Genomic DNA, 13,593 nt, shown 5'->3' with positions numbered 1-13,593 from the left:
CCACAGAAAACACTTCTTAGATTATTTAAGCAGACATGCGCACACAATAATTATGCAGTGGGACTATGGTGGGGATTCAATTGTTAGCTTCTCTGAGGACAGTCAGTGACATGACTATGTTCTCTGTAAAGTGTTGCAAGAGATGACCGTGCTATAAAATATAAAAATAAATAATATGATAGGAAATTTGACTAGGTTGTGAACTCTTCTGAGGACAGTGACATGACTATGTACTCTGAAAAGTTTTGCCGAAGATGTCAGGACTAAATTAAAAATAAAATGCATAATAATATGGTAGGACATTGGACCAACTGTGGTAGGCATTATTAGATTGTAAGCAAATGACACATGCCGCAATCATGAAGCCCGGAGGAGCCATATATTGTACAGTATCTGATCGATTTTGTATAGAAGTGATCAGAAAAAACGATTGAAAATCAGATCGGACCTGTCGGAAATGATCTATTGGACCATCTATCTGGCGAGAAATTGCTTGATGTGTACCAGACATAAGAGAAATTAAAGTAGCCAGTCTATTACTAAAAACTGAAAGTATTCTGTGTGTGTGTGTGTACCAGGCATTAGTTTCCCACAATATTATTCATGAATCATACAGGAATTCAGCTGCTAAAGCCATGATTCTCATGCTAGGTACACTCCATACAATTTTCTGGCAGATTTACCTGCCAGATCGATTATTTCCAACATTTCCAATCTGAATTTCGATCGATTTTCTGATCATTTTTCTGATTGATTTCCATGGAAATGAATGGAAAAATGATCGAAAAATCTATTAAAATTTAGATCAGACATGCTGGAAATAATTGATCTGGCAGGTAAATCTGCAAGAAAGTTGTATGGTGTGTACCTAGCATTACACTCAGGGAAACGCAGAACATTTTTTCACAGGCTGTCTATTTTTATACCGTTATATAAATCAGTCATGCATTATTTAAACAATGTAATGACATTAACAAAAATCATAAAAATAAATGCAATATTTCTGACGTGATGTTGAGGCAGGCTGAGATATAAATTGATACAAATGTTTAGGTATGATGGGTTCTTTTTATGTAACTTTGTCTGTGATAAATCTGATTATAAATGTCTTTATACAGGCAGATGAAGTCTCCTGCTATCACAGCAACACTTGATGGGAAGAATAAGACGCTTTATTTACAGGTAACATAATAACTGAGCACAGGCAGCATAGTGGCATAGTTGTTAGCATGCTTGCCTTGTAGTGCTGGGTCACCGGTTTGAATCCCAGCCGGGGCACTATCTGCAGGGCGTTTGTATGTTCTCCCTGTGTCTGTGTGGGTTTTCTTCCAGACCCTCCAGTTTTCTCTCACAACCCCAAAACATACAGATAAGCGAATTGGCTTCCCCCTAAATTGACCCTAGACTACACACACAGACTTATGACTATAGTAGGGATTAGATTGTGAGTCCCTTTGAGGGACAGTTAAGTGACACGACTTTGTATTCGGTACAGCGCTGCGGAAGATGTCAGCACTATATAAATACTAAATGTGCACATTTTGGCAGCGCGTATAGTGTGCATAGACAGCCCTTCTACTGTTCCCATCATATGCACTGCGCAACAGTGCGTTGCACTATCGCACTGCTGCATGCATTTTCGGGAATCGAAGCGCAGATCTCATTCACTGTAGTGAATGGGATGCACAGTGCATAGTAGCGCAGATGGCGTGCGATCGTACTCATTGCGTTCTGATCGCACAGCCATCTGCGCTGAATGATCTTAACGAGACCTAAACTGAGAAGAACCTCAGATTTCTGTTGAAATGCAGTCAGTTAGTATGTAGATTGAGGTTCATACACTACTCACAAAAATAAAGGGAACACCAAACAACTCAATGTAACGCCAAGTCATTAACACTTCTGTGAAATTTGTGTCCATTTATGTGTAGCAACACAGATTGACAATTTCAAATGAAAAGACAACAGGTGGGAATTCTAGGCAATTAGCAAGACATCCCCGATAAAGGAGTGGTTCTGCAGGAGGTAACCACAGACCACTTCTCAGTTCCTATGCTTTCTGGTTGATGTTTTGGTCACTTTTGAATGCCCTGGTGTTTTCACTCTAGTTAAGATGGTGAGACGCATGGGAGGGTGTCTACAATCTACACAAGTGGCTCAGGTAGTGCAGCTAATTGATTTGCAGCTCACATCAATGCGAGCTGGGGCAAGGTTTGCTGTGTCTGTCAGCGTAGTGTGTAGAGCATGGAGGTGCTACCAAGAGACAGGCCGTTACATCAAGAGATGTGGAGGAGGGCAACAACCCAGCAGGACTGCTACCTCTATCTTTGTGCAAGAAAGAACAGAAGGAGCACTGCCAGCCTGCCACAAATGTGCACGTGTTCAAACGGTCAGAAACAAACTCCATGAGGGTGGTATGAAGGCCTGACGTCCACAGGAGGGGGTTGTGCTTACAGCCCAACACCGTGCAGGACATTTTTGGCATTTGCCAGAGAACACCAAGATTGGCAAATTCACCACTGGCACCCTGTGCTCACATGTGATAGAATCTGGAGATGCTGTGGAATATGTTCTGCTGCCTACAACATCCTCCAGCATGACCATTTTGGCAGTGGGACAGTAATGGTGTGGGGTGGCATTTCTTTGGGGTGCCGCACAGCCCTCCATATCCTCGCCAGAGGTAGCCTGACTACCATTAGGTAACGAGATGAGATCCTCAGACCCCTTGTGAGACAATATGCTGGTGCGGTTGGCCCTGGGTTCCTCCTAATGCAAGACAATGCTAGAACTCATGTGGTTGGAGTGTGTCTGCAGTTCCTGCAAGACGAAGGCATTGATGCTATGCACTGGCCCACCGATTCCCTAGACCTGAATCCAACTGAGCACGTGGGACATCTTGTTTCATTCCATTCACCAATGTCACGTTGTACCACAGACTGTCCAGGAGTTGGTGGATGCTTTAGACCAGGTCTGGGAGGAGATCCCTCAGGAGACCATCTGCAACCTCATCGGGAGCAGGCCCAGGCATTGTAGGGAGGTCATACAGGCATGTGAAGCCCACACACACTACTGAGCCTCATTTTGTCTTGTTTAATGACATTAAATCAAAGTTGAATCAGCTGTTTTTTTTTTACCACTTTAATTTTGAGTGTGACTCCAAATCCAGACCTTGGGTTAATAAACTTGATTTCTATTTATAATTTGTGTGATTTTGTTGTCCGCACATTCAACTCTGTAAAGAACGAAGTATTTAATAAGAATATATCATTCATTCAGATATAGGATGTTTTATTTTTGTGTTCTCTTTATTAAGCAGTGTATAAATTGTGTATAACCCTGTGAATGACATTGGCCTCAATTCACTAAGCTTATCTCCTGTCTTTAATAACGTTTCTAGAGTTGTTACCATGGTGAAAAGGCATGTAGTATTCAGGAAACATTTTACCTCAGGCAAACCTAAAGTTAACTCTTCTGTCTTTAACCTCTTGAGGACTGTGGGCTTAAACCCCCCCCTAGTGACCAGGTCATTTTGTTCAAAATTGGCCACTGCAGCTTTAAGGCCAAGCTGCAGGACCGCACAACACAGCACACAAATGATTCCCCCCCCCCCCTTTTGTCCCCACCAACAGAGCTCTCTATTGGTGGGGTCTGATCGCCCCTGCAGTGTTTGTTTTTTTAAATATAAATATTTATGTTATTTGTTTTTTATTAAATTCGTGTATTTTTTTAAATATTTTATTCCCTCCATCCCTCCCACCACCCAGGCAGCCAATAACGGCGATCGGCTGTCATAGGCTTCAGCCTATGAGAGCCGATCGCTCTCTTGTCCTCCAGGGGGACAGCCGTGTCACACGGCTGTCCCCAGTACAGCGCTGCTGCAGATCGCAGCGCTGTACAATACAATTAAGCGGCGGTTTCGCCGTTACAGTCTCCAGAGCGGCAATCGCCGCTCGGAGACTGAAGGCGGAGCTCCGCTCCGCCCACCAAGCAGGAGATGTGCGCGCATCCTGCGCGCGATCTCCTGCAAATGCAAGCCCCAGGACTTTCCGCCAATCGGCGTTAGGCGGTCCTGGGGCTGCCGCCGCGGCCACGCCTACCGGCGTGTAGCCGTCGGCAAGTGGTTAACCTCCTCAGCGGTATGGACGACTATACACGTCCATCACCGCCGGAGGTCGCCGCTCAGGCCCTGCTGAGCCGATTTGAGCGAAATAAAAAGCAGCACACACAGCCGGCACTTTGCCAGCCGCGTGTGCTGCCTGATCGCCGCCGCTCTGCGGCGATCCGCCGCGAGCAACGGCGAAAGAGGGTCCCCCCAGCCGCCCGAGCCCTGCGCAGCTGGAACAAAAGTTCCGGCCAGCGCTAAGGGCTGGATCGGAGGCGGCTGACGTCAGGATGTCGGCTGACGTCCATGACGTCACTCCGATCGTCGCTATGGCGATGAGGAAAGCCAAACAAGGAAGGCTGCTCATTGCAGCCTTCCTTGTCAGTTCTGCTTGCCGGAGGCGATCGGAAGAACGCCTCCGGAGCGCCCTCTAGTGGGCTTTCATGCAGCCAACTTTCAGTTGGCTGCATGAAACAGTTTTTTTTTTATTTAAAAAAAACCCTCCCGCAGCCGCCCTGGCGATCTCAATAGAACGCCAGGGAGGTTAAAGAGAATCTGTATTGTTAAAATCGCACAAAAGTAAACATACCAGTGTGTTAGGGGACATCTCCTATTACCCTCTGTCACAATTTCACCGCTCCCCGCCGCATTAAAAGTAGTCAAAAACAGTTTTAAAAAGTTTGTTTATAAACAAACAAAATGGCCACCAAAACAGGAAGTAGGTTGATGTACAGTATGTTAACACATAGAAAATACATCCATACACAAGCAGGCTGTATACAGCCTTACTTCTGAATCTCAAGAGATCATTTGTGTGTGTTTACCTTCTGTCCCCAGCTTCTCTCATGCACTGAACATTACAGGCTTCCTGCAGACAGCTCTGCCTATGTCGTCAATTCCTCAGTATGTGACAGACCAGCTCCTTTCACAGCCTCCAGAGGAGGATTTTTATCCAGCTCTCTTCTATCACTGATAAGATAGCAGAGAAGCTGCTGGCTTATGTAAATAAAACACACACTGGAGTGTGCATAGAGGAACAGTTCAACACTGAAGAACTTGGCAGCGTTCCAGACACAGGCCGACAAGTCTGACAGGGGAAAGATACATTGATTTAATACAGAGATGGTTATAGTAGAAAGAGCTGCAGTAAGCCAGAACAGATTAGAATAGGTTTAGGAACTTGTAGGATGGTAGAAAAAACGTTGTAATTTTTGTTACAGAGTCACTTTAAGTTAACTCTCCAATCCTTAAAATAACTCCAGAGTTAAAGACAGGCTGTTAATTAACTGCGTGTGAAAATAACTACAGAGGTAAATTAACTACAGAGGAGGTAAGATAACTCTCTCACTGTGCGGAGGTAAGTTTTCTCTTGCCTTATTATCCCCAGCATGATCTTAGTGAATTGAGGTCATTGGCCTCAATTCACTAAGATCATGCTGGAGATAATAAGGCAAGAGAAAACTTACCTCCACACAGTGAGAGAGTTATTTTATCTCTTCATTCCTTAAGTTACCTCCTCTGTAGTTTACCTCCTCTGTAGTTAATTTACCTCCTCTGTAGTTAATTTACCTCCTCTGTAGTTATTTTCACACGCAGTTAATAACCAGCCTGTCTTTAACTCTGGAGTTATTTTAAGGATTGAAGCGTTAACTTAAAGACAGAAGAGATAACTTTAGGTTTGCCTGAGGTAAAATGTTTCCTTAATACTACACGCTTCATCACCATGGTGATAACTCTAGAAACGTTATTAAAGACAGGAGATAAGCTTAGTGAATTGAGGCCATTGTATGTTATAACTTGCAATTTGCACATATAAACTATTTTTTTTCCTCCACAGACTGTATCATCGATAGAAGAAAGGACGAGGCCCAATCTCTGCAAAACATTAAAAGGTCAACTTGCATTTAAAAATGAATTGTATAGCCAAATTGCTATGTCTGATTAGCATTATGTAGTGTAACATGTGACAACTCTGGCAGGTATGTCTAACAAGGCAAAGAATAAATGTGCAATAGAGGGCTTTAAAGGGTTTTAATTAGAAGATGCAATGCGTCAGCCCATTACTTGCATCCAGCCTGATACTAGCTTTATACAATATTCAATTGTGATGGGGAACCTTGATGAAGGAAACTCACTTCAGGTTTGATATATATCTGTGAGAGTTGAGGCTCTGAATACAATAGAGACTTCCCAGTCCTTGGTCTGTCCCATCATTCCAGCACCATCCCCCGTTAAAGTTCTGCCACTGGCTGTGTCTTTGGCACTCCTCGGACAGCCTTCGTAAGTACTCACATCCAAAACGCATCTGAGAACAGGTACATCAGTGCTGCACATGCTGGACCTATGCATTGCAGTATAGATGCGCTCGTCTTTGGGAGTACTTGGAAACACGGTTACTTCCAAAGGCAGCCTTAAAGAGACACTGAAGCGAAAAAAAATATATGATATAATGAATTGGTTGTGTACTATGAATAATTACTAGAAGATTAGCAGCAAAGAAAATATTCTCATATTTTTATTTTCAAGTATATAGTGTTTTTTCTAACATCGCATCATTCTCTAATATGTGCAGATTATACAACATTCGGCATTCAAAATGATTCTTTCAGAGCAGTCTGTGAACTAATGAACTCTCCTCTGCCAGAGGAAAAGTAAATGGTTAACTAACAGTTGAGATAATAAAAGTCAGAAAACAGCCCTCTCCACGACTTTTGAAAGTCGCAGAGATAATGGCTTTTTTGTATAGAGATAACAACTGGAGTTTCTTAACTCTTCCTGTACTGGAAACAATTAGACTGATGTAACGGATCTTAATGTTTTATTTCTTAGCTGTACTACACATATAAATCATAATATCATAGTTTTTTTTTTCGCTTCAGTGTCTCTTTAAGAGTGCTGAAAAGGTATTTGACCTAGCGGGTCAAATAGTTTCAATGAGGGACGGCTTTGGAACAACAGGACGGGGATAAGGAAGGCTCTCTAAGGAAACTCACTTTGGGTTAAAGTTCACTATCAGTTTGGTGACTGTTATATTATAAAGTGGACTGAGAGAAACCTCAGCCCTCTACTAAAAATACTATTAAATACAGTATGCAAGTAGGTAAATCAGTATGCAATCTGTACCTTGTACTGATGAAGGGAAAATACTTTAAAAGACTTTTATGTGAGTGAGATTTATGAATCGGCGTAATTAAAGAGAACCTGAGATGAAAAAAAAAATGTATACATACCTGGGGCTTCCTCCAGCCCCCTTCAGCCTGATCACTCCTCCGCCATCCTTTTCCGCCTCATCGATCCTCCATTATGGCTCCAAGCAACTTCGGGAGTCGGGGCATACTGTGCATGCGTGCACCCTGCTGCGCTCTTGCCGCTGGGACTGGTCTGCACAGCATGCTTCCGGCCACTGGAGCATGCCGAGGCAGACGCATGCAGAGTAAAGCCCAACTCCCACACACTGTGCCTGTGCTGACTGGACGAAGTTACCAGGAACCATAACGGAGGATCCAGAAGATGGAAGAGGTGGCTGGAGGAAGCCCCAGGTATATATGAATTTTTTTATTCATCTCGGATACTCTTTGAGGTTTATAGATGTTACTTTAAACCATCAGTTCTAGATGGATTACTGACCCACAAAGACAAAAAGAAATGATTTCCATTGTCTTGTAGTGATTCATTATTGGTGTTTTTAAGACAGTGGAAGTGCTTATCGTTAGTGGGCACTTTAACTCCTCCCACCCATTACAGAGAGTGTTCTCATTTTAGATTTAGTATAGCAGGCAGAGTTAAATACAGTTATGAGTGAACATGCCCCTTTAAGATTTTGCTTATAATAATGCACTTAATAAAAACAGAATGTTGAGTACACTTTATGCAAAGCTTTCTACAGTGCCATCAGCTTTTGGAGAAAATGTCAAGCCTTTCTTAATGATCTTGGACGTTCATGCATCAAATATACTGACCATTATTCTTCTCTGATCTCTTTGTAGAGCTCGGCCTTGTTGATGGACAAGAACTTGCAGTTGCTGATGTTACTACCCCTCAGACGGTCCTATTTAAGCTTCATTTTACGACCTAGCTGTGGTCACGCTGAAGATTCTGAGAAGATACTTTTAGTTAGAAATACATGACAGGACTGAGCAGCAGTTTCTAGTATTGATTTGCAGTACAAGTGACTTTGAGAGAATGCAGTGGCTTGGTGACTGTCACATACTGGTTGCACCCCCAGTTTGTGGTAAATGGAAGATGCTCATGTAACATAGTCCCCTCTGAACAATTATTTATGAAAGGGAAAATATTTTTTAAAAGGTCCCCCCAAAAAACATTTAAGAGCTGAACTGCAACCAAAACCATTTTTGGCCATGGATAGTGTGGAAAAGACTAGAACAAGTTTTTTTTTTATACTGCCTGTGCCCCCACATAGGGAAGATTCACCTTTTTTTCCTGAGATCTAAAATCAGAGAAACTTTATCAACCAGTACACCAACAGCAATAAAAGCTTTGTATATTCTAGTACTTTCTCACACCACTACAAAAGTATTTTTATTTCCTCCTCTTCATTGGAGATCTCATGTTGCTTCCTATTTTTAATGGTGCTGACATAGGCATAAGGGGGTATTAAAGGATACCAAAGGTGAAAGCCCTTGTAGGCTTGTGTGTTCCTTATTGTCCTCCCGGGCCTCCTCGCTCAGCTGTTCATCCCACTACAACAGCCAAGTCACGCAGAACTGTGCCTATGCTCACTTAAGGTGCGTACACACGCACTACTAAAGAGAACGACAGGTCCGTCAGACCCTCCCGCTGGGCGGTCATTCTCCCGACAGTAGTGCGTGTGTACAGTCTGTCTGCAGACTGATAAGGCTGTTTCTGAATGAACCGCTGAGCAGTCGTTCTCTTTAGTAGTGCGTATGTACGTCCTTGCTCACTCTCCCGTGGCTGGGAGCTTTCGACGCATGTACGGCTATGAGGCTTGATGTAGTGCACATGCACAGAGTGTTCTCGGATATGGGAGTGCAATCGAGGACGTGGGCCAGCACATGCGCAGTACTGTGCGATTTGGGACACTCTAGGGGGCCAAACAGCTGAGAGAGGAGGAGGACCGTGAGGGACATACAACCCTACTTGGGGCTAGAAGAAGCCCCAGGTAAGTAAAAGAACAGTCTTAAAGGGGCAGTTTAGTGAAAATTATAATTTACCATTAATCACATATCAGTTATTTAAAGAGACTCTGAAGCGAGAATAAATCTCGCTTCAGAGCTCATAGTTAGCAGGGGCATGCGTGCCCCTGCTAAAACGCCGCTATCCCGCGGCTAAACGGGGGTCCCTTCACCCCCAAACCCACCCCCGCAAACCTTGGTCGTAGACTTGGTCGTTCCTGGAGGCAGGGCTAACGGCTGCAGCCCTGCCTCAAGTCGCGTCTATCAGTGGCGCATCGCCGCCTCTCCCCCGCCCCTCTCAGTGAAGGAAGACAGAGGGGCGGGGGAGAGGCGGAGATATGCGCTGACAGAGGCGTGTGGGGCAGGGCTGCGGCGGTTAGCCCTGCCCCAACCAGGAAGAGGGGATGCGCTGCATGGAGGGGGATTTGGGGGTGAAGGGACCCCCGTTTAGCGGCGGTTTAGCAGGGGCACACATGCCCCTGCTATCTATGAGGTCTGAAGCGAGATTTATTCTCGCTTCAGACTCAATTTAATATAGAGAACATATGTTTCTCCACAGACCTTGTGTTTAAAAAAGTAGATGATATCACTTAATTCTGGTTTCACAGAGAGCTGAGCTGCTTTATTAGCATACTATGCAATGGACGGACTTCACCGATACCAGACACTCCAGCTGATTTATAACACTGGTTCACACACTACAGAGAGCTGCTGTTCTCACATGTAACTAGCTAAGTAAATAGATAAAGCAGGCTGCTAATTAGTTACTTACTTAGCAGCCTGTTTGTTTATTTACTTAGCTAGTTACAGAGAACAGCAGGGCTCTCTGTAGTGTGTGAACCAGCGTTATAAATCAGCTGGAGTGTCTGGTATCAGTGAAGTCCATTCCTCAAGTAGTATGCTAACAAAGCAGCTCCGCTCTCTGTGAAACCAGAATTAAGCGATATCATCTACTTTTTTTAACGCAAGATCTATGGAGAAACATTTGCTCTCCATATTAAATAACTGATATGTGATTAATGGAAAATAATAATTTTCACTAAACTGCCCCTTTAAGTTTCACCTCTGGTATCTTTTTAAAAAATAAGGCAAAGCGATACTCAGAAAACAATAACTGGACAGAAATTCTTCCCTACCCTAAGCAAAGCTTAAAAAAGTGATGGTTGTAGTTCCACTTAAACTGTATGTATACTTTTAAAAACATTCTCTGTGTACAGTATTTTGAACTAATAAAGTGTACCTGTCCAAGGCAGAGCCATTGCGTCTTCACAAGTAGCTTATGAATCCACTAGGAATTGGTATTATCGCAGTGATGCGAGTCAGAACTTGGTCTGTGCCCATGACACCATCTCTTTGTGAATAAATGAGCTGCAGTCTTAGAACCGCGTATCTAACCCACAGAATGGTTGCTGCCACTTATGCACAATGGGTACACTTTAGCTGCTCTGAACTGTATAAAATCTTGTATCTTTTATGTTCTCTTATCTCTCTTATGAGAGAAAACTGTTTGTCAGATGTAAACAATAATGTAATTTAGGCATAATAAAATCATCTGTACCTTACTTGTTAGGAAGAGTGATCTCGTGATGGTATTAATCACTTTACAACGGAGGGGTTTTACCCCTGAAACACCAGCGCGATTTTTACGTTTCAACGCTGCTTCCATTCTTTTTTTTTCTTCTGTGATATGATTGGTTATTGGGGACTGGGGTCCCCATAACCAATCATTGCACTGGAGAGCGGGGGTGTGTGTGTGTGTGTGTGTGTGTGTGTGTGTGTGTGTGTGTGTGTGTGTGGGTCGCGGGGGCGCGCGATCGCGCGCTGCACGTTTGTTCACTATTCATTGTTATGAATGAAGACTGCCTCTGTTTGAAGCAGTCTTCATTCTATTCACAATCGGCGAGTCTAATTGGATTTAGGAACGCTTATTCCTAACATCCAATTAGTCACGTGCTGGCTGGCTGCAGTGTGCGTGCGAGTTCCCCGCCAGTAAACAAACTAGTGCGCCTTTCTCCGTCCCTGGGGGTGAAGCAGTGCGCAGAGGGATGGAGAAATTTAGCACTGGGGGGGGGGGGGGGTGAAGTGGTTAAAGATAAACTTCAATCAAGGGTTTGACAATACAAGTTAATTTATATACATGGGAATACTTTATATCTATCAAAAGATTTATTTAAGGTGTCCATACCCTTATCGGTTTTCCTGTTCGGTTCCTGGCAGATTGACCAATAATTGATCAGACAGGACAGAAAATCTAGGTAGATTGGGGACAGGGCAGTAGTGGCAATAGATCGATGGCCTATAGCGTTAAAGGGAACCAGAGAGGATTAAAAAAAGGTTTTATACATACCTGGGGCTTCCTCCAGCCCCATACGCACGGATCGCTCCCACGCCGCCGTCCTCTGCTGCCTGGATCCACCGCCACCGGGTCCCTTCATTGGCGCCAGTCGGCTGATTCTCTGCATCACACGGAGCTCCCTCTATACAAGTACGCATGAGGCTGCCTACCGCGCAGCCGCATGCGTACGGGTATGGAGGGAGCCCCTGTGATGCGGCCAATTGTCCGCGTCCGCCGGAAGTGACGGGCCCGGTAACGGCGGTTCCAGGAAGCGGATGATGGCGGCGTGGAAGCGATCCAGGCTTATGGGGCTGGAAGAAGCCCCAGATATGTATAAAAGCTTTTTTCATTTTCCAGGCTCCATTCCTCTCTCTGGTTCCCTTTAAGGTGCGTACACACGCACTACCGCCGGCAACAACTGGTCCGCCGGACCCTTCCACTGGGCGGGCGTTCCAGCGGCAGTAGCACGTGTATACGCGCTGTCAGGCGGACTGATAAGGCTGTTTCTGAACATTCCGCTGAGCGGATAGTTCAGAAACTGCCTTATCAGTCCGCCGACAGCGCGTATACATGTGCTACTGTCGGCTGAACGTCCGCCCAGCGGGAGGGTCCAGCGGATCCGTCGTTGCCGGCGGTAGTGCGTGTGTACGCACCTTTACACTGCATCACAGCAGTTCGCTCCATTTTCAATAGATTCCCTAGAGGAAATTGATGTACAGTGTGTGGTAGGAATTTATTGTTTTCAGAGAGGAATCTATTATTTTGCCACACCGGGTAGCAATCTATAAAAGTGGCCACACACAATATAATAAAATGATCCTTTTTGGATTTCCCAAAAATCGAAATTATTCCTGTAACATTAATGTATCTTCTGGCCGCAGCGCAGCGGCCAAATGTATCACAACTTAGTTAATTTAATACAATTAAGCCGGCGGCAATGTAACAGGTCAAGCCGCCGGCTTTTTCTCTGCCTCTCTCTACCCCCCCCTCCCCCCCGCCTCTCTCTCACTCTCCTATGGGCAGCCGGTGGGGACACGCATGTCTCCCCCCCCCCCCTCTCCCCCGAGTCGTTCTTGCAGAGCGGTTGCTGGCAGAAGCAATGTCTGCAGCCTCCCCGCTCTGCTCTCCTGCCGCGACGAACGACTCTCGGGGACACGCGTGTCCCCGCCGTCTGCCCATAAGAGAGGGAGAGAGAGGCGGGGGGGAGGAGAGAGAGGCAGAGCAAAAGCCAGCGGCTTCATCTGTTGCATTGCCGCCGGCTTAATTGCAATAAATTAACTAAGTTGTGATACATTTGGCCGCTGCGCTGCGGCCAGAAGATACATTAATGTTACAGGAATAATTCCATTTCTCACATTGGCCAGAACTAGAAGTGGCCAAACTTCGGGTTCTGGCCGTAACATATACATAATTGGGGAATAAGTGTGTGTGCGTGCGTGCGTGTGATCAGAAAAATTGATTGCAATTCTTGAATTGGAAATATATTTAAAAAATTGTGTGGTGTGAGTGGCCATCTTGAAGGATACCAGAGCCCCCAAAAAAATGAAACTGGGAGCAGCCGTGTATGGTGAGCTGTCCTGATGCTAGTTTCTCCCCCCCCCCCCCATTCCCCTTTCTGCCCCAGTCTTCCAGTCGACTTGGTCGGGAAGCATTGCGTCTTTCTGGCCGGGCTGCATGCATACTACAGCATGCAACCGCTGCCGGCATGCGTACCAGAGCATGTAACCTGTGGCTGGGAGCGCTCTGTGCATGCAGCCCGGCAACAGACGCAATGTTTACCGACTAAGCCGGGCCACATGGCAATTCCAGGTACAGGAGGGAGCAGAAAGGAGAACGGGGAGCGATGAGCATCAGAACAGCTCACCATACATTCAATAGTAAACCAGAGACGCATTCAACCAATCATATGCGTGATGTATCACACCGCTGCCACAGATAGAACAATTCCTTCATCCCAAAAGCAACGTGTAGTGGAAACTGTAGCGCTGTGCCAATCACATAAA

At 45.1% G+C, this 13,593-nt stretch overlaps 1 protein-coding gene across 4 annotated transcripts in view; it reads left to right on the top strand.

Annotated features, from left to right (window-relative positions):
• Positions 1 to 8,244, top strand: part of UBA3 (ubiquitin like modifier activating enzyme 3) — a 73,031-nt gene extending 64,787 nt beyond the window's left edge. For all 4 annotated transcript variants that reach the window (XM_068253948.1, XM_068253947.1, XM_068253946.1 and 1 more), the window contains 3 exons: positions 1,119 to 1,182; positions 5,940 to 5,994; positions 8,089 to 8,244. In XM_068253948.1, coding sequence (XP_068110049.1) covers positions 1,119 to 1,182; positions 5,940 to 5,994; positions 8,089 to 8,177 — 208 coding nt within the window. In that variant the 3' untranslated portion in view covers positions 8,178 to 8,244. The remainder of the gene's footprint in view (positions 1 to 1,118; positions 1,183 to 5,939; positions 5,995 to 8,088) is intronic.
• Positions 8,245 to 13,593: the final 5,349 nt, after the last annotated feature.

The sequence above is a fragment of the Hyperolius riggenbachi genome, chromosome 9 (genome assembly GCF_040937935.1).
Source record: "Hyperolius riggenbachi isolate aHypRig1 chromosome 9, aHypRig1.pri, whole genome shotgun sequence".
NCBI lineage: Eukaryota > Metazoa > Chordata > Amphibia > Anura > Hyperoliidae > Hyperolius > Hyperolius riggenbachi.
This window is presented reverse-complemented; position numbering and strand designations above follow the sequence as displayed.